Source organism: Balaenoptera acutorostrata, chromosome 2 (genome assembly GCF_949987535.1).
Source record: "Balaenoptera acutorostrata chromosome 2, mBalAcu1.1, whole genome shotgun sequence".
Classification (NCBI taxonomy): Eukaryota; Metazoa; Chordata; class Mammalia; order Artiodactyla; family Balaenopteridae; genus Balaenoptera; species Balaenoptera acutorostrata.
The window spans coordinates 29,170,019-29,188,580 of NC_080065.1; the positions used below are offsets into that span (position 1 = coordinate 29,170,019).

Here is an 18,562-nt window from a genome sequence, read left to right on the forward strand (position 1 = left end):
AGAAGACAACTATAAGAATGTACATAAAACAATTTAACCTAAATTTTTCTGATCTTGACCAGAAAAATTATATGAGCAGGTCTTTCTCCCAGGGAGCAGTTCCCCAAGCATTTTAGAGATGGGAGAAAGCACAGATAATCGAATGTGACCCACTTACTTAGCGCTCAAAGACTGAGAGGCCCAAAGAGTTTGAGTGTTGGGCCCAGTCAGCGTCAAGACGTCTCCATGCAGGACTCTTGTGGCCATTACCCCACAGTGATTAGTTTTTCCTCCAGGCACATGGAGCTTTAGTCTAAGCTTCCCTGATCCAACAGCCTGGGGGCAGCAGGTACTCACTTGTACAGAGGAATGTCTGGCTCTTTTCCTTCTGTCCTAAGTGTCAAGCAACACTGCTGAAGCTGGGATTTGGGGTCATTCCAATCCTGATTCAGAATGAACTCCTGCAACAAGTCCCCAAAAAGTATTTAGTAAAGGGTTCTAGAATCACCAAGCATAGACCATACAACCAATTTAAATTTTATAGGAGCTTACTTTTAATCGTGGAAAGAAACAAACATTCATGAAAGTATGAACATATTCCAAATCCTTATCAATGTACAGAGCTGCAATAAATGCTGAAAAAGAGAATACGTAAAAATAAGCCACAATGCATTGACATTTACTAGAAAGAGTACGATTCCTAGACTTTTAAGAAACGTTAACTTCCAAGCCCTCTTTAATTTTTAGCATTACCGTTTCATCTTTCTTCAAACAAGAACTACTCTTTATCACTAATATTAGAAGCAGCAATAGAGATGTGTGATTAAGATGCAAAACCACAAAGACCAAATTACGTTTGACTAAGGGATAAATGAATAATTAGTTAAAACGATACAGAAAATGCTGCTGTATAGCAGGGAAAGAATGACATCTGGGAACACAACCATGTTAACATTAAATAAATCAAAATAAAACTTGAAGATCAGATACGATGCCAGAATGAGCACATCCTTGGGGCCAGCTATTCTTAACACCAATCTTGAGGAGATCACCCATTTACAAGGGTTTGTGTTACCTTTCATGAACAGATATGGGACAATTTATAGATTCAATCTGCCGAAACAGAGAAAAAATTAATACTGGGCTTAATGACAATAAAACAATATAACCAAATTTGCATTAAAAAATGGTGACCCCAAAGACAGCTTCATTAAAAGGTATCTTCACCACACAAACAAGCAGCCAGTTTTTAAAAGAAGGAATAAAAATAGCTTTTGTTGAGCTAAAAAAAGCCAGTGAGACTGATGATCACTCAACTTACCTTTTTTCTAATTCTAATCTTAAGTTACTTTTCTTTAATTGAAAAAGAAGTTCTTTTAAGCGCCTTAGTCAGATTGCCTTTGCACTTTGTAAATCAGCTGATCTTGCATGGTAGACTTTAATATCTGTATGTAATTCCAATTGCCAAAAATACCAAAACATTAAAAAAAAAAAAAAAAAAAAGGTTCCAAGGCCCAGTGGATGGCCCACTTATTTTACAGTAGTTATCAGAAACAATAAAATTGTGTGTATAACCCTTTGGTTAGCTATAATAGGATTACTTATAATGCTACGAGACCATATGAGAAACTGCAAAAGATGACAACATTGTCCATAGAGCTTTGAGTTCATTCACAACAATAGATAATAGTTTTAGTATTTAGTGAATAAATTACCTTATTTCTTCTAGGCCCCTATCTAAAGGCTGCTGGGTGGCAAAAACAGCTATGATTCACTATTTCCAATCTTCACATTCTGTTACTATTTCACACAAAGAGATGTGATGGCTGAGCATTAGGATGGAGGGGCGTAGGGTGAGGAGGGGGGAGCACTAGTGAACACAGACTGAACATATGTTCATTATCCACAAGTCTTTTTTGTTTTTTAATTTTTATTGGAGTATGGTTGCTTTACAATGTTGTGCTAGCTTCCACTGTTCATTATTCACAAGTCTTAATTCCAAATCATTCTCCTTCAAACAAGCTTTGGAGAGAAGCGTAAATAAAAATTAAAATAGAGAAGAGGTTTCTTTAATCAAAACATAATAATAATGAGAAGCAGCATAAATTTGGTCCATTGATTTAAACTTGAATCTGCAGGTTAAGAGAAAAGCTTTATTCCCTAGGACTCACATTCCAAAAGGTCGGCCAAGGTCTTGGTCCTAAGGGCCACAGGCCTCTTGGTCTTGTCGTTGGTGATGGCATATTCTTGCATGCCCAATTCCTCTGCTACCTTGGCTTGAGTTCTGTTATTCACCAAAGAGCTTCGCAACAGCTGGCCAAAAGGAATTGAGGTACATTTAGAAACCATTTCACTTTTGGTCTCTCTCTTGCTCCTGTGCTGGGCCCACCCAGCCTAGACCATAGGGACACCTAGGCAAGCAATGGCTCAAGTTCTCAGGCACCACCCCCAGGCAACAGTGACAAATTCCACATGCTTCTAGTTTCTCCTTAATAACTTACTCTGCTCTTGGATTTCACCTAACTGACATTTAAATAGTTCATTTAGTTGTTTAGTAGCAGTGAGCAGTGTTGGGGGAGATGCTATACTATACTAAAGGTCAAAGATTCCCTTAAGTTTAATGTTACTAAACCAAGGAGCATTAAAACTTTAAAAAATCAACTTATTGAAGTATAGTTTGCATACAATAAAATGCACCCATTTTAAGTATAGTTAAATGAGTTTTGACAAGCTCCTACATTTCTGTTACCCCAAACAAGTTCCCTGGCCCCTTGGCGATCAATCAATCCAATCCATCTATCACCAGGCAAGCTTGACCTACTTTCTGTCACTGTACGTTAGTTTTAAAGGAGCATTTTTTAAAAAGTCAAAAATAAGCTTCACATTTTATGGCACTGATGCTAATTTTGATATCATAGGATTTGGGGAAGTGACGCTTTAGTATTATTTAAAATATTGAAATTATTTATTTACATTATACTTTCGTTCTTTAAAGATTTATATTGTATATATATATATATCAGATTTATATATATATATATAAAGACTATATATACTATATATCCTGACTCATAGTTTTTCAAGCTGAGACCCTTTATTTTTAATCAAATTAAAATATAATTTCCGTATTTCAACTTCAGGAATTCCAAACAAAAATTTCTACTAGGAATTTCAGTCAGCTAGCAGTCCTCTAAGGACTATCCAAGTAGTAACATTAAACAGTGCATGAAAATTGTACAACCAGTCCATTGTAGAGGTGCCCATAAAACAAGCATGGCTTAGGAATTTAACAGTCACTGATCACTCACTAAAGGAAGGTGGGGAGGGAGGCTGGAGAAAGTGGGTAGGTACAAAGATGAGAACTCACCAAACAAAAGCTGAAAGTAAGTATCCCCAATCTCTAAGATTTGGGGGAATAATGTACCTAAAACTAGAACTTTTTCTTACAACAGATAAAATAAACTCTTGGTCTAGTACAATTCCTTCCTGCTAAGGAATAACCCTGACACCAGGGCCAAGGAACAGGAAGCAGCTGCAAGTTATGCTGGTATTACATCCCCTGCCGTTCCACATCGCACTTTGTTTATTAGATGCAAGTTTCATGCTCTGTGGCTCCACGGTGTCAACTGAGCTTGTGAAAATCAAGATTTATCCTCAATGCCTCAGACTGCATCCTCGACAATAGATAAATAAGAAACAGTATGTTCTTAATTTGCCTGACAATGATTCATGAAGCAGAAATACAACTTGATCTTCACATGCCATGCTTGCTGTTGAGTTAGACTATTATTCTTTGCTTGTCTCTGCTCCTTTCCTCCTCCGATTGCCCCCCAAAACTCAATCTTTTCTTCAATACAGTGTTTTCATTAAAATTAATATCCACAGAGAAGCTCAAAATTAAAAAGGCCTAGCATATAACGTTAAAAGAAGACACAACCAGGGAATTCCCTGGTGGTCCAGTGGTTAAGACTCGGCGCTTTCACTGCTGTGGCCCAGGTTCAATCCCTGGTCAGGGAACTAAGATGCTGCAAGCCACTTGGTGCAGCCAAAAAAAACAAAACAAAACAAAAACGCAACCATTAGGGAGCCCACAAGTCTAATATCTTGTAATTACAAAATAACTGAGCTGGAAGCTGGAAGGGAGACATCTTTTTCAGTCTGGATTTATAATGGGGGAGGGGGAGGTTCACAAAGTACAGGCCATGGGGGAACAGGAGGGCTATTTTGAGAATATGGCTATGCTGCGCGAACTAGCTTCTCTCTCAGTATATGCTTTTGGTGAGAGGAGAAAACTCTAACTTGGGCTGCATGTATGGAGATTTCATGCCTTAGAATCATGGCATGCCTGATGTACATATGAGCTCACACAAACCGAAATACGTCACTGGCCCCAGCTGCCGCCTTCCAGCCTCAGGGCTCCTCATTCGGTGCTGAGCAGTAATGCTGTCTGACAGGGAAGGAGGAAAGCAGTGAGGATGTAAACAGAAACACTACCAATTTTATTTAAGATATGCCCCGATGGGTCTTAAAGCACAAGCAGGGTGGTCAGCAGAAAGTGAGATCTTTCAGTTCTTGCCAAAACTTGGAGCCTGAACCAAAAGTCAGTGGGGGAGAAGGAAGATATAAATGATCCATATTTTTAGAGTCAGTTTAAATTTAGAAGATGAGTTGAAAAGAGGTAAGACCTTGCTCTTAAACAACAAAGTCTGAATGGCAGTTCTTTAAATGACAACCTCCATCCTTGGCCTTTGCTGAACCCTGTTTCAGAATAAATCGTGCTGTTTGCCAACGAGTGAGATCAAGAGGGGATCACAAGGCAAAAAACCACCTAAAGTTATGGCAGTTCAGTGCAACAGCTGTGGAGGCTGATGCTATACCAGACCCTGGGCTGTTGGCTGAAGATATGGAGATGATCAACACCCCGTGGCTGCCCTCTGAGAGCTGCTAATCTCTGAAGGAAGCCACACACGAAGTGGCCAATGCAACGCACTGTGGCAGCTGCAGTGACAGCAGAGGCCACAGCACACGCAGGCACTCTTCGCCAGCCCAGCTTTTCAGAAAGGCCTCCTGGAGGACCTGACCCCCGAGGAAAAACATTTCAGAGGCTTGTTGACCTACCTGGCTGTTATAACAGAATCATTAGTTAGTTCTGTCATACTGGTGGTACTCAGGCCTCTTCCAAGAACCAAAGGATTAGAATTTCTGGACAAGTACGTTTTTAAAAATTTTAGGTAGGTGGATTCTGATGAATGTAGAGTCAGAACTGAAAAGAATGAATCTGCCAGTGGGAGAAGAATGGCTGCAATGGTCTGAATGTTTGTGTCACTGCAAAATTCATATGTTGAAATCCTAACCCCTAAAGATGATGGCATTAGGAGGTGGGGGCCCTTGGAAGGTGATTAGGTCATGAGGGTGGAGCCCTCATGAATGGGAGTAGTGCCCTTATAAAAGAGACCCCTATCAGCACGGACACCAGAGGCAAGCAGGAAATGCTAAGGCTGCTGCTGCCGCCACCAAGAAGCCTGTGTGCGAGCACAGGTCACTATCCACACCTCCCCTCCTGGGAGCCTGTGCAGCACACCACTGCCAGGGTCCCGTGACCCAGGGACAACTTCCCCAGGAGAACACACGGCGTGCCTCAGGCTGTTGTAACATCACGCTGGACTCTGCCGCCGCAAGCTCGACCTGCATTCTGTACCCCTCCCTCCCCCCGGCCAGAGTGAGCCAGAGCCCCCGAATCAGTGGCTCCTTTAACCCTGTCCTGTCTGAGCTAAGAACAGATGCCCTCAGGCGACCTACATGCAGAGGCGGGTCCAAATCCAAAGCTGAACCCCAGGAGCTATGCGAACAAAGAAGAGAAAGGGAAATCTCTCCCTGCAGCCTCAGGAGCAGGGGATTAAATCTTCACAATCAACTTGATGTACCGACATCTATGGAATACCTGAATAGACAACGAATCCTCCCAAAATTGAGGCTGTGGACTTTGGGAGCAACTGTAGGCTTGGGGTTAGCTTTCTGCATCTAATTTGTTTCTGGTTTCATGTTTATTTTAGTTTAGTATTTAGAGCTTATTGTCATTGGTAGATTTGTTTATTGATTTGGTTGCTTTCTTCCTTTTTTTTTTAAATATACATATGTTTTTTCCTTTTCCTCTTTCTGTGAGTGTGTATGTGTATGCTTCTTTGTATGATTTTGTCTGTATAGCTTTGCTTTTACTATTTGTCCTAGGGTTCTCTGTCCGTTTTTGGCTTTCTTTTGTTTCTTAGTATAGTTTTAAGTGCTTGTTATCAATGGTGATTTGTTTTTTGGTTTGGTTGCTCTCTTTTTTTTTAAATTAATTTTAAACTTTTTTTAAAATAATGTTTTTTAATAACTCTCTTTTATTTATTTATTTATTTTTTCTTTCTTTCTTCTTTTTTCTTTCTCTCTTTACTTCTGAGCCGAGTGGCTGACAGGGTGTTGGTACTCCAACTGGGTGTCAGGCCTGAGCCTCTGAGGTGGGAGAGCCGAGTTCAGGACATTGGTCCATGAGAGACCTCCGGGCCCCACATAATATCAAACAGCAAAAGCTCTCCCAGAGATCTCCATCTCAACTCTAAGACCCAGCTCCACTCAACAACCAGCAAGCTACAGTGCTGGACACCTTATGCCAAACAACTAGCAAGACAGGAACACAACCCCACTCATTAGCAGAGAGGCTGCCTAAAATCATAATAAGTTCACAAATATCCCAAAACACAGCACCAGACATGGTCCTGCCCACCAGAAAGACAAGATCCAGCCTCATCCACCAGAACACAGGCACCAGTCCCCTCCACCAGGAAGCCTACACAACCCACTGAACCAACCTTACCCACTGGGGGCAGACACCAAAAACACGACCCTGCAGCCTGTGAAAAGGAGACCCCAAACACGGTAAGTTAATCAAAATGAGAACACAGAGAAATACACAGCAGATGAAGGAGCAAGGTAAAAACCCACTAGACCAAACAAATGAAGAGGAATAGGCAGCCGAACTGAAAAAGAATTCAGAGTAATGATAATAAAGATGATCCAAAATCTTGGAAATAGAATGGAGAAAATACAAGAAACATTTAACAAGGACCTAGAAGAACTAAAGAGCAAACAAATGATGATGAACAACAAAATAAATGAAATTAAAAATTCTCTAGAAGGAATCAATAGCCGAATAACTGAGGCAGAAGAACGGATAAGTGACGTGGAAGATAAGAGTGGAAATAACTACAGCAGAGCAGAATAAAGAAAAAAGAATGAAAAGAATTGAGGACAGTCTCAGAAACCTCTGGGACATTAAACGCACCAACATTTAAATTACAGGGGTCCCAGAAGAAGAAGAGGAAAAAAAAAGTGACTGAGAAAATATTTGAAGAGACTATAGTTGAAAACTTCCTTAATATGGGAAAGGAAATAGTCAATCAAGTCCAGGAAGCACAGAGAGTCCCATACAGGATGAATCCAAGGAGGAACATGCCAAGACACATATTAATCAAACTATCAAAAATTAAATATAAAGAAAACATATTAAAAGCAGCAAGGGAAAAACAACAAATAACACATAAGGGGATCCCCATAAGGTTAACAGCTGATCTTTCAGCAGAAACTCTGCAAGCCAGAAGGGAGTGGCAGGATATACTTAAAGTCATGAAGGAGAAAAACCTACAACCAAGGTTACTCTACCCAGCAAGGATCTCATTCAGATTTGATGGAGAAATTAAAACCTTTACAGACAAGCAAAAGCTGAGAGAGTTCAGCACCACCAAACCAGCTTTACAACAAATGCTAAAGGAACTTCTCTAGGCAAGAAACACAAGAGAAGGAAAACGCCTACAATAACAAACACAAAATATTTAAGAAAATGGGAATAGGAACATACATATCGATAATTACCTTAAATGTAAATGGATTAAATGCTCCCACCAAAAGACACAGACTGGCTGAATGGATACAAAAGCAAGACCCATATATATGCTGTCTACAAGAGACCCACTTCAGACCTAGAGACACATACAGACTGAAAGTGAGGGGATGGAAAAAGATATTCCATGCAAATGGAAATCAAAAGAAAGCTGGAGTAGCAATTCTCATATCAGACAAAATAGACTTTAAAATAGAGACAATTACAAGACCCAAAGGATACTACATAATGATGAAGGGATCAATCCAAGAAGAAGATATAACAATTGTAAATATTTATGCACACAACATAGGAGCACCTCAATACATAAGGCAAATGCTAACAATCATAAAAGGGGAAATCGACAGTAACACAGTAATAGTAGGGGACTTTAACACCCCACTTTCACCAATGGACAGATCATCCAAAATGAAAATAAATAAGGAAACACAAGCTTTAAATGATACATTAAACAAGATGGACTTAATTGATATTTATAGGACATTCCACCCAAAAACAACACAACACACTTTCTTCTCAAGTGCTCATGGAACATTCTCCAGGATAGATCATATCTTGGGTCACAAATCAAGCCTTGGTAAAATTAAGAAAATTGAAATCGTATCAAGTACCTTTTCTGACCACAATGCTATGAGACTAGATATCAATTACAGGAAAACATCTGTAAAAAATACAACCACATGGAGGCTAAACAATACACTACTAAATAGCCAAGAGATCACTGAAGAAATCAAAGAGGAAATCAAAATATACCTAGAAACAAATGACAATGAAAACACGACAACCCAAAACCTATGGGATGCAGCAAGAGCAGTTCTAAGAGGGAAGTTTATAGCAATATAATCCCACCTCAAGAAACAAGAAACATCTCAAATAAACACCCTAACCTTACACCTAAAGCAATTAGAGAAGGAAGAACAAAAAACCCCAAAGTTAGCAGAAAGAAAGAAATCATAAAGATCAGATCAGAAATAAATGAAGAAGAAATGAAGGAAATGATAGCAAAGATCAATAAAACTAAAAGCTGGTTCTCTGAGAAGATAAACAAAATGGATAAACCCTTAGCCAGACTCATCAAGAAAAAAAGGGAGAAGACTCAAATCAATCGAATTAGAAATGAAAAAGGAGAAGCAAAAACTGACACTGCAGAAATACAAAGGATCATGAGAGATTACTACAAGCAACTCTATGCCAATAAAATGGACAACCTGGAAGAAATGGACAAATTCTTAGAAAAGCACAACCTCCCGAGACTGAACCAGGAAGAAATAGAAGATATAAACAGACCAATCACAAGCACTGAAATTGAAACTGTGATTAAAAATCTTCCAACAAACAAAAGTCCAGGACCAGATGGCTTCACAGGCAAATTCTATCAAACATTTAAAGAAGAACTAACACCTATCCTTCTCAAACTTTTCCAAAATACAGCAGAGGGAGGAACAATCCCAAACTCATTCTACGAGGCCACCATCACCCTGATACCAAAACCAGACAAAGATGTCACAAAGAAAGAAAACTACAGGCCAATATCACTGATGAACACAGATACAAAAATTCTCAACAAAATACTAGCAAACAGAATCCAACAGCACATTAAGGGATCCTACACCATGATTAAGTGGGGTTTATCCCAGGAATGCAAGGATTCCTCAATATACGCAAATCAATCAACGTGATATGCCATATTAACAAACTGAAGGATAAAAACCATATGATCATCTCAATAGATGCAGAAAAAGCTTTCGACAAAATTCAACACCCATTTATGATAAAAACCCTCCAGAAAGTAGGCATAGAGGGAACTTACCTCAACGTAATAAAGGCCATATATGACAAACCCACAGCCAACATCATTCTCAATGGTGAAAAACTGAAACCATTTCCTCTAAGATAAGGAGCAAGACAAGGGTACCCACTCTCACCACTATTATTCAACATAGTTTTGAAAGTTTTAGCCACAGCAATGAGAGAAGAAAAAGAAATAAAAGAATCCAAATTGGAAAAGAAGAAGTAAAACTGTCACTGTTTGCAGATGACATGATACTATACTTAGAGAATCCTAAAGATGCTACCAGAAAACTACTAGAGCTAATCAATGAATTTGGTAAAGGAGAAGGATACAAAATTAATGCACAGAAATCTTTTGCATTCCTATACACTAATGATGAAAAGTCTGAAAGAGAAATTAAGGAAACACTCCCATTTACCACTACAACAAAAAGAATAAAATACCTAGGAATAAACCTGCCTAAGGAGACAAAAGACCTGTATGCAGAAAACTATAAGACAATGATGAAAGAAATTAAAGATATTACAAACAGATGGAGAGATATACTATGTTCTTGGATTGGAAGAATCAACACTGTGAAAATGACTATACTGCCCAAAGCAATCTACAGATTCAATGCAATCCCTATCAAACTACCAATGATGGCATTTTTCACAGAACTAGAACAAAAAATTTCACAATTTGTATGGAGACACAAAAGACCCTGAATAGTCAAAGCAATCTTGAGAAAGAAAAATGGAGTTGGAGGAATCAGGCTCCCTGACTTCATACTCTATTACAAAGCTACAGGAATCAAGACAGTATGGTACTGGCACAAAAACAGAAATATAGATCAATGGAACAGGATAGAAAGCCCAGAGATAAACCCACACACAGATGGTCACTTTATCCTTGATAAAGGAGGCAAGAATATACAATGGAGAAAAGATAGCCTCTTCAATAAGTGGTGCTGGGAAAACTGGACAGCTACATGTAAAAGAATGAAATTAGAACACTCCCTAACACCATACACAAAAACAAACTCAAACTGGATTACAGATCTAAATGTAAAGCCAGACACTATAAAACTCTTAGAGGAAAACATAGGCAGAACACTGTATGACATAAATCACAGCAAGATCCTATTTGACCCATCTCCTAGAAAAATGGAAATAAAAACAAAAATAAACAATTGGGACCTAATGAAACTTAAAAGCTTTTGCACAGCAAAGGAAAACATAAACAAGACGAAAAGACAATCCTCAGAATGGGAGAAAATATTTGCAAACGAAGCAACTGACAAAGGATTAATCTCCAAAATTTACAAGCAGCTCATGCAGCTCAGTATCAAAAAAAAAAACAACCCAATCCAAAAATGGGCAGAAGACCTAAACAGACATTTCTCCAAAGATGATATACAGATTGCCAACAAACACATGAAAGGATGCTCAACATCACTAATCATTAGAGAAATGCAAATCATAACTACAGTGAGATATTACCTCACACCAGTCAGAATGGCCATCATCAAAAAGTCTACAAACAATAAATGCTGGAGAGGGTGTGGAGAAAAGGGAACCCTCTTGCACTGTTGGTGGGAATTTAAATTGATACAGCCACTATGGAGAACAGTATGGAGGTTCCTTAAAAAATTAAAAATAGAACTACCATATGACTGAGCAATCCCACTACTGGGCATATATCCTGAGAAAACCATAATTCAAAAAGAGTCATGTACCACAATGTTCATTGCAGCACTATTTACAATAGACAGGACATGGAAGCAACCTAAGTGTCCATCGACAGATGAATGGGTAAAGAAGATGTGGCACATATATACAATGGAATATTACTCAGCCATAAAAAGAAACGAAATTGAGTTATTTGCAGTGAGGTGGATGGACCTAGAGACTGTCATACAGAGTGAAGTAAGTCAGAAAGAAAAACAAATACCGTATGCTGACACATATATATGGAATCTAAAGAAAAGGTTCTGAAGAACCTTGGGGCAGGACAGGAGTAAAGACGCAGATGTAGAGAATGGACTTGAGGACACAGGGAGGGGGAAGGGTAGGCTGGGACGAAGTGAGAGAGTGGCATGGACATATATACACTACCAAATGTAAAATAGATAGCTAGTGGGAAGCAGCCGCATTGCACAGGGAGATCAGCTCGGTGCTTTGTGACCACCCAGAGGGGTGGGATAGGGAAGGTGGGAGGGAGATGCTAGAGGGAAGAGATATGGGGATATATGTATATGTATATTTTATTCAGTTTATTATATAGCAGAAACTAACACACCACTGTAAAGCAATTATGCTCCAATAAAGATGTTTTAAAAAAAACCAACTAAATCAGAAGCTATCAAGAGAAAGAGGAACTTTATTAAAAAAGTAAATTTATTAAATGCTGAAAAGAAAGAAGCGCCATACTGATCTCTAGCCCCTTCCACCCTGTGAAGGTACAATGAGAAGTCTGCGAGCCAGAAGACAGCCCTCAGCTGACCATGCTGGCACTCTGATCTCAGACTCTCAATCTCCAGAACTGTGAGCAATAAATTTCTGCTGTTCATAAGCCATCCTGTCTGTGCTATTTTGCTACAGCAGCCTGAACAGACTAAGACAGTAGGAAAGGGTTTTCCAGGATGACGAAACAGCTCTATTAAACCAAGGGGCCAGGACTTCCCTGGCGGCGCAGTGGTTAAGAATCTGCCTGCCAAAGCAAGCGACACGGGTTCGAGCCCTGGTCCAGCAGGATGCCACATGCCGCGGAGCAACAGAGCCCGCGCACCACAAGTACTGAGCCTGCGCTCTGGAGCCTACAAGCCACAACTACTGGGCCCACTTGCCACAACTACTGAAGCCCACCCACCTAGAGCCCATGCTCTGCAACAAGAGAGGCCACTGCGGTGAGAAGACGGTGCACCACAAGGAAGAGTAGCCCCCGCTCGCCGCAACTAGAGAAAGCCCATGCGCAGCAATGAAAACCCAATGCAGCCAAAAAAAAAAAAAAAAGCAAGGGGCCATGACACAGTGAGGTGATTCCTGGGTGGAACTGGAGGAGAAATCTGAGCCTGGTGGGGAAGAGCTGATACAGGTGAGGCTGCCCAGCCTCTGGGCAGAGAGAGTCTTGCAGGTGATGTAAAGAAGTCTGTACTTTCCTATAAGGGAAGAGGAGTCCCAAAAGGTGTCAAATGGGAGCAGTGGCAAGGTAACTTTCTGATTATAGAAAGATCATTTTGGTGGATGGATTTGAATGGGGTAAGACATGAGGTTGGAAAGCCTGCAGATGTCGATGCTATAAATTACTATTTTACAAAGAAGAAACTTTTCTTAATAGAAATCTTGAAAATGAACATTAAGCACCCAACTGAGCATGAGATGGTTATTAGACTGTTTTGCAAACAATGCCTTGAGTTAGATGTACTGGTAAAAAGCAAAAGATTTGGCGCCAAGCTGCCTGGGTTCAAAGTACGGCTCTACCACTTCCTGGCTAGGTGACCCTGTATAAGTTACTAAGTCTCTCTGAGGCTCAGTTTCCAGAACCATTACATGGAGAAAGCAGTACCTACTTCACAGGGATGTAATGAGAATTAAAGTGAATGAGTATACAATCTAAGTGCAATGACTGGCACATAATAAACACACAGAAACGTTAGCTGCTGTTATTACTGCATCATCATTATTAAGCAAGATATGCTTGTTCTTCGGTTATCGGAAAACGGTTATAGAAGGTTCTAGGAATTCCTCTGGATTTGTTTTCAATGAAAAATTTCTGGATACCTGTCCACTAATAGTCTTCAAAGCTCTCCATTTTACTAAGTGCTAACCTGTCCTTAACAACTTTTTTTTAACACCTCCCCACCCCCCGCAAAAAAAGATAAAATTTAACTTGAAATTAGCAGAAAAAGCGAGGAAAGCTGTAGTTAGGGCTCTCTGTGAAGCTGAGAAAAAGATTGCTGAGTTCCTGAAGCAATGGCAAGGACCGACAAAAATATCACAAATTGCCAACTGTGATTTTGAGAATCCAGTATGTTTTCTATTATCTCAGCATAGCAGTCTTTCCTAATTAGTGTAAACTTCAATTTTAATAAGAAAAAGGTTTATTGGTTTAAAATAAGCAAAGAAACATATTGGCACTCTTCCTTCAACTTCTATTCACTCTTGATTCTAGAGAGAAAACCACAGCTGTGGGACGTGAGCTACCAAAGAGGGCCATCTAGTGTAAAACAGTAGACTCTGATTTATTATTCTGAGGACTTTACTATAAGAGCATGGGGTGAAAGCAGAACATAGCATTAAAAATGACAGTGATGTGCTACACAGGTCTCTCATGCCAACAGTGGCAGCCAGATGGCCTCCATTTCCCGTGATAACTAAAGAACTACTTTATTTCTGGTAAATGCTCATATGTTCTTAAGAATTTAATATTAATTCAAGAGGAATTTCTTGTCCATCCAAAAGCAGTTAACTTTAAGTGGTAATCAAACTGCTAATTTTAAACTAAATTTAAAATAATAGTACTCCCGATTTCCCATATAATGGTACATGGGGCATAGCAGCAACATAATATTCAGTGAATAATAGTCACTGAGTGAATGAATTAAAGGACCATATTTTGTTGGGCTTAGAAATTCTGCTGAAAAATTACATCTAAGCATAGTCAAATAACCATATTCTCCCTAAATCCAATATTTGTGTCTCACATAAACTATTTCCAGGGTTCACAGTTGCAGAGATAAGATCCAATTCTATTGAAAGGAAAACATGTATAGAAATTGTAGAGATGCAAATGCTACCCGCTGGAGTGCAGGTCAGATACAAACAGCCAAATTATGACAGTGATGGAGAAATTCTCAAACAGGAGGCTGCGGAATCTACCCTCTCAAAGAGATCTGTTAGATAGCTTGTTTGATTTATGCTTAGTGCTGTCTGAAGGCAGCAGAGAAGGATTAGATCACTGGTTCTCAAATTTTATCTGTAATCTTTGCTTTCTCATTACCCCAAATCATTCCTCTACAAACAAAAATTTCTGCAAGTTCATCTTGCTGGTGGACGCCTCCACTAGGCACAGTGCCTTGCACATTGTAGGCATGGGACTGACAACTATCTTTAGCTCGGAAGCTTATAGTAAAGGCTAAGAGAAAAGAATGAAATAGAGGTGAAAAAGATGCAAATGTTAAAAGTTGAAAGTGTGACAAGAGAGGCATTCTTGTCTAAATAAATGCTCTTTGAGATCCTCTCCTATTTACCCTGACTCTACTGAGTAGGTTCTACCCTCAGAAACCAAAACTTCAGTCTATGAAATAGAAACTCTTCCCTATACATCCCAATTCAACTCCATCATGCTAGCACAATTATATAAGCCTGACATTCGTTCCCAAACAGGCCTTCTTGAACACCCAACTTATAGAACACTATAGATTTCCCCCATCAGCATTCAAAACCTGAAAACCACGATTTCATCTGCTCAACCGTCCTTATTCTCTATGAAGCGAGTGTGCAAGGGAACAGCTCTGAGCCAACTAATGCCTCCTCGTAGTTGTGTGTTCTTTAATCACAATAATGAATAATTAGCCATCCTCTCCCTGCCTTCTGCCCAGCCAAATGCAACTGCAGTAAGTAATCCGCCTCAAATTTTAAATTACTTTTAATCCTTAGACATTCATAAATAGTTTTCAGCTTCTTTCCTTACACATTAAAAAAACATGTTGTTTCCTCCCAATGCCACTTCCACTTCCCTCTCTATATGACTTAGCTGCCCACAAAACTCTCATTCTTCTACTTATCAAATATGTATTGAGAGCCTACATATACCAGGCACTGCTGCACGTATAGTGATAAATAAACACATGCTCTCACAGAACTTCCAGGCTAGTGGGACAGGGAAACTCAAATAAGTGCCAGGAAGGAAAAGAACACAGAAATTTGACTGGGAAGTTTCCCTTGCAGGCAGCAGTCACGCCGGAACTGACATCTAATGCAGAGTAGGAGATACCGGGCAGCTGAGGGTAAGAGCGGGAAGCAGAATGGTCTCCAGGTAGAACATGTACAAACCCAATGGCAGGAGAGAGCTTGGAGGAACACAAAGCAGGCCAGGTAAGAGGTGCAGAGTGATAAGATGAATATGTGACACAAGGCCGGGCAGGTGGGCAGGCTTGTTCATTAGTCACTCTCCAAAGAAAAAATGAAGAGCATTAGACTGGAATATGATGATTATTCACTCAGCATATTTGCTGAGCACTGATATGCCAGGACTGTCCAAGGACTCAGGGAATCAGGAGTGAAGAAGATAGACAAAACCTCTGCCCTCAGAGTTTACACTCTGATGAGAGAAGAGAGACGGTAAACAAGTAAAATATATAGTATGTGCTAAGTAGAAAAAGGAAGGAGAAAATGGAGGTAAGCTTCCAGGCTGGGGGAGGGGAGCTAGGGATGAGGAAAAAAGGTTACTATCAAGCAGAGTGAATTAAAGAAAGCCTCACTGGTGATGACATTTGAACACAGGTGTGGGATTTGGCCGCAAGCATGTAAAAGGCCCTGAGGCAAAGGCTTGCTTAGTGTCCTGCAGGAATCTCACAGAGGCTAATGTGAAGTGTCTAGGAGAAAAAGTCTAAGACGGCAGCAGGAAAGCAGGTCATACAGGGTCCTGTAGGTAACAACATTGTCTTTTACCCTTGAGATGAGAAATCTTTACGTTTTGCACAAGGGAAGTTGTAATCCGACTTCTCTTTAAAAACAGTCCCCCTAGATGATGTGCTGAACACAGGCTGAAGGGTGGGGAGGGATGGACCAGTTGGGAGGCTATGGCTGTAATTTAAGGTAAAGATAATTGTGGTCCAGACCAGGGTGATAACAGTGGAGCTGGTGAAAAGTAGTTATGTTTGGGACGAACTTTTAAGGTAAAATCAACAGGCTATGCTAATGGCTAGGAGGTGTAGGATGAGAGAAAGAGAAGAGTTAAGGATAACTCCAAGGTTTTTAGCCTGAGCTAAGAACAGAACAATTCTTACTGATATGGAGAACACCAAGGCTTGGGGGTGAAAATCAGTTTTGTTTTGGCCATGTTAGGTTTGAGGTGCCTGATAGAAATCCAACCAGAGATCCAGTATATCTAGATATCCAAGTATATCTCTAAATATGGAGATATTTGAGTATGGAGTTAGGGGCAAGTAAGAACTGAAGACATAAAATAGAAAGTAACGTACAGATGTATTCAGACTCATGGAGAGGAAGTCAACAGAAAAGAGAAGAGGTCTGAGGAGGTTGGGGGGGTGAAGAGGAACAACCGAAGTGGACTGACGATGAATGGCTAGTGTGGTCACAAAATATGTGTGGTGAAGACTCCACTGGCCGCAGAAGGTAACTTGGCCTGCATGGGAGCAAGAGCTGATTCAGGAAGGCTGGTGTAGGAAGCCCTAACGCTGTCCAACAGGCCTGAAACCTGAGACAATGTCCCCCATGGGAGAGTACAAAAATGCCCACAAGAATGGCAAAGACCAGCTTTTCCAATAGTAACACACATCTCACGGAAAATCTGAGCCTGCTGCATTGCCTACTGCTTTGTATAAGCACAACCTTAAGATTCCTATCCTTTGCAATTTAGTAAATGCCACCTCTTCTAACCGGGTCTCTCTGTCAATCATATTCCTGTAACACTGTGACAGCTATGCAGGAACTACTGCAGTGGTCCAGGTGACAGAGGTCGGTAGAGAGCATCTGGGTGATGAAGACATTACACTGTCCAGCAGCAATATTGTCAAAACTTGCGAATGGACTAGAATATAGGGAAGGGAAGCAGAGGGAGGAATCAAAGATGACTCCTAGGTTTCTGACCTGAAACACTGGATGGGTGATGTTGCCGTTCAATTACTCAAGGAGTACTGGTAGAGGACCCAGGTGGGAGAAGACTTCGAGTTCAGTCTTGAACATGTGGAGATGATGAGAAGAGAGCTGGCACTGGAGCTCAGAAAAGAAACGGGATTGAAGAAGTCCATTTAAAAGTCTGCCTACAGAGTGAAACTAACGCTATACTTGGAAAAGACTGCCTATAAGAGACTCTAGTAAGAAGAGGAAATGCCTAGGAGTAAGCCTTGTACATCCTGGAATATTCATCAGCTCTATAGAATAGGATGAGCCTGCAAAGGAGGCTAAGAAAGAGTAGCTCAAGAGGTGAGAGGAAAACCAGGAACGTGCAGCATCACAGAAGCCAATGGGAGACAGTGGCTCAAGAAGGAGGGAGGGAGCAACCACGTCAGAGAGACATTAATGAGAGTTAGTATCTTTTAAATATGTATTTCACTGATGATAGATCATCTTTGTTTTGTCAGCAGATCTCTTGGTTCTACTGATTTCTACAGAAGCTTTCTGTGAATACAGTTCATAAAACCATCATATCAGAATTTTGTTCTTTGTTAACATCTTTCTAAGAAGCTATCCAAAAATTCTTTAATTTTAAGACAGCAAGGCTGATAAACACATTTTGGATAAAATTAGTTATAGCACTGAAGTCATTTTGGAAAGAACCCAAAACTGGAGTCTCTAGCATAGTCCTGCTTTTACCTTTATCCAGACTTTGGGCAGGGCTCATGCCTGTCTGAGTTCTGGTTTCATTATCTGTTCAGTGTTGGGGGTCGGGGGTGAGATGTGCCCTGGCCAAGAAGAGAAGCAGTAAACTTGCTGATCCATACATCCCTGCGCCACAAAATCCTGGAGTTCACAATTAATTTGTGGGAATATAGGGGTAAATGTGTGTATTTAAGTCACACATTTTCAACAGTGGCCTCTTTATGGCCGTTAAGATGAATTACCACTTAAGCCATTTGGTTTAGGTTCGCCATTTCTCAGACCAACCAGATACTCTGACAGCTATGAAGT

At 40.2% G+C, this 18,562-nt stretch overlaps 1 protein-coding gene across 8 annotated transcripts in view; it reads right to left on the reverse strand.

The window, feature by feature from the left end:
- The window catches only part of DROSHA (drosha ribonuclease III), a 128,930-nt gene that overhangs the window by 6,998 nt on the left and 103,370 nt on the right, over positions 1 to 18,562 (reverse strand). For all 8 annotated transcript variants that reach the window (XM_057540691.1, XM_057540690.1, XM_007192255.3 and 5 more), the window contains 3 exons: positions 2,151 to 2,292; positions 532 to 614; positions 337 to 440 (listed from right to left, as the gene is read on the reverse strand). In XM_057540691.1, coding sequence (XP_057396674.1) covers positions 337 to 440; positions 532 to 614; positions 2,151 to 2,292 — 329 coding nt within the window. The remainder of the gene's footprint in view (positions 1 to 336; positions 441 to 531; positions 615 to 2,150; positions 2,293 to 18,562) is intronic.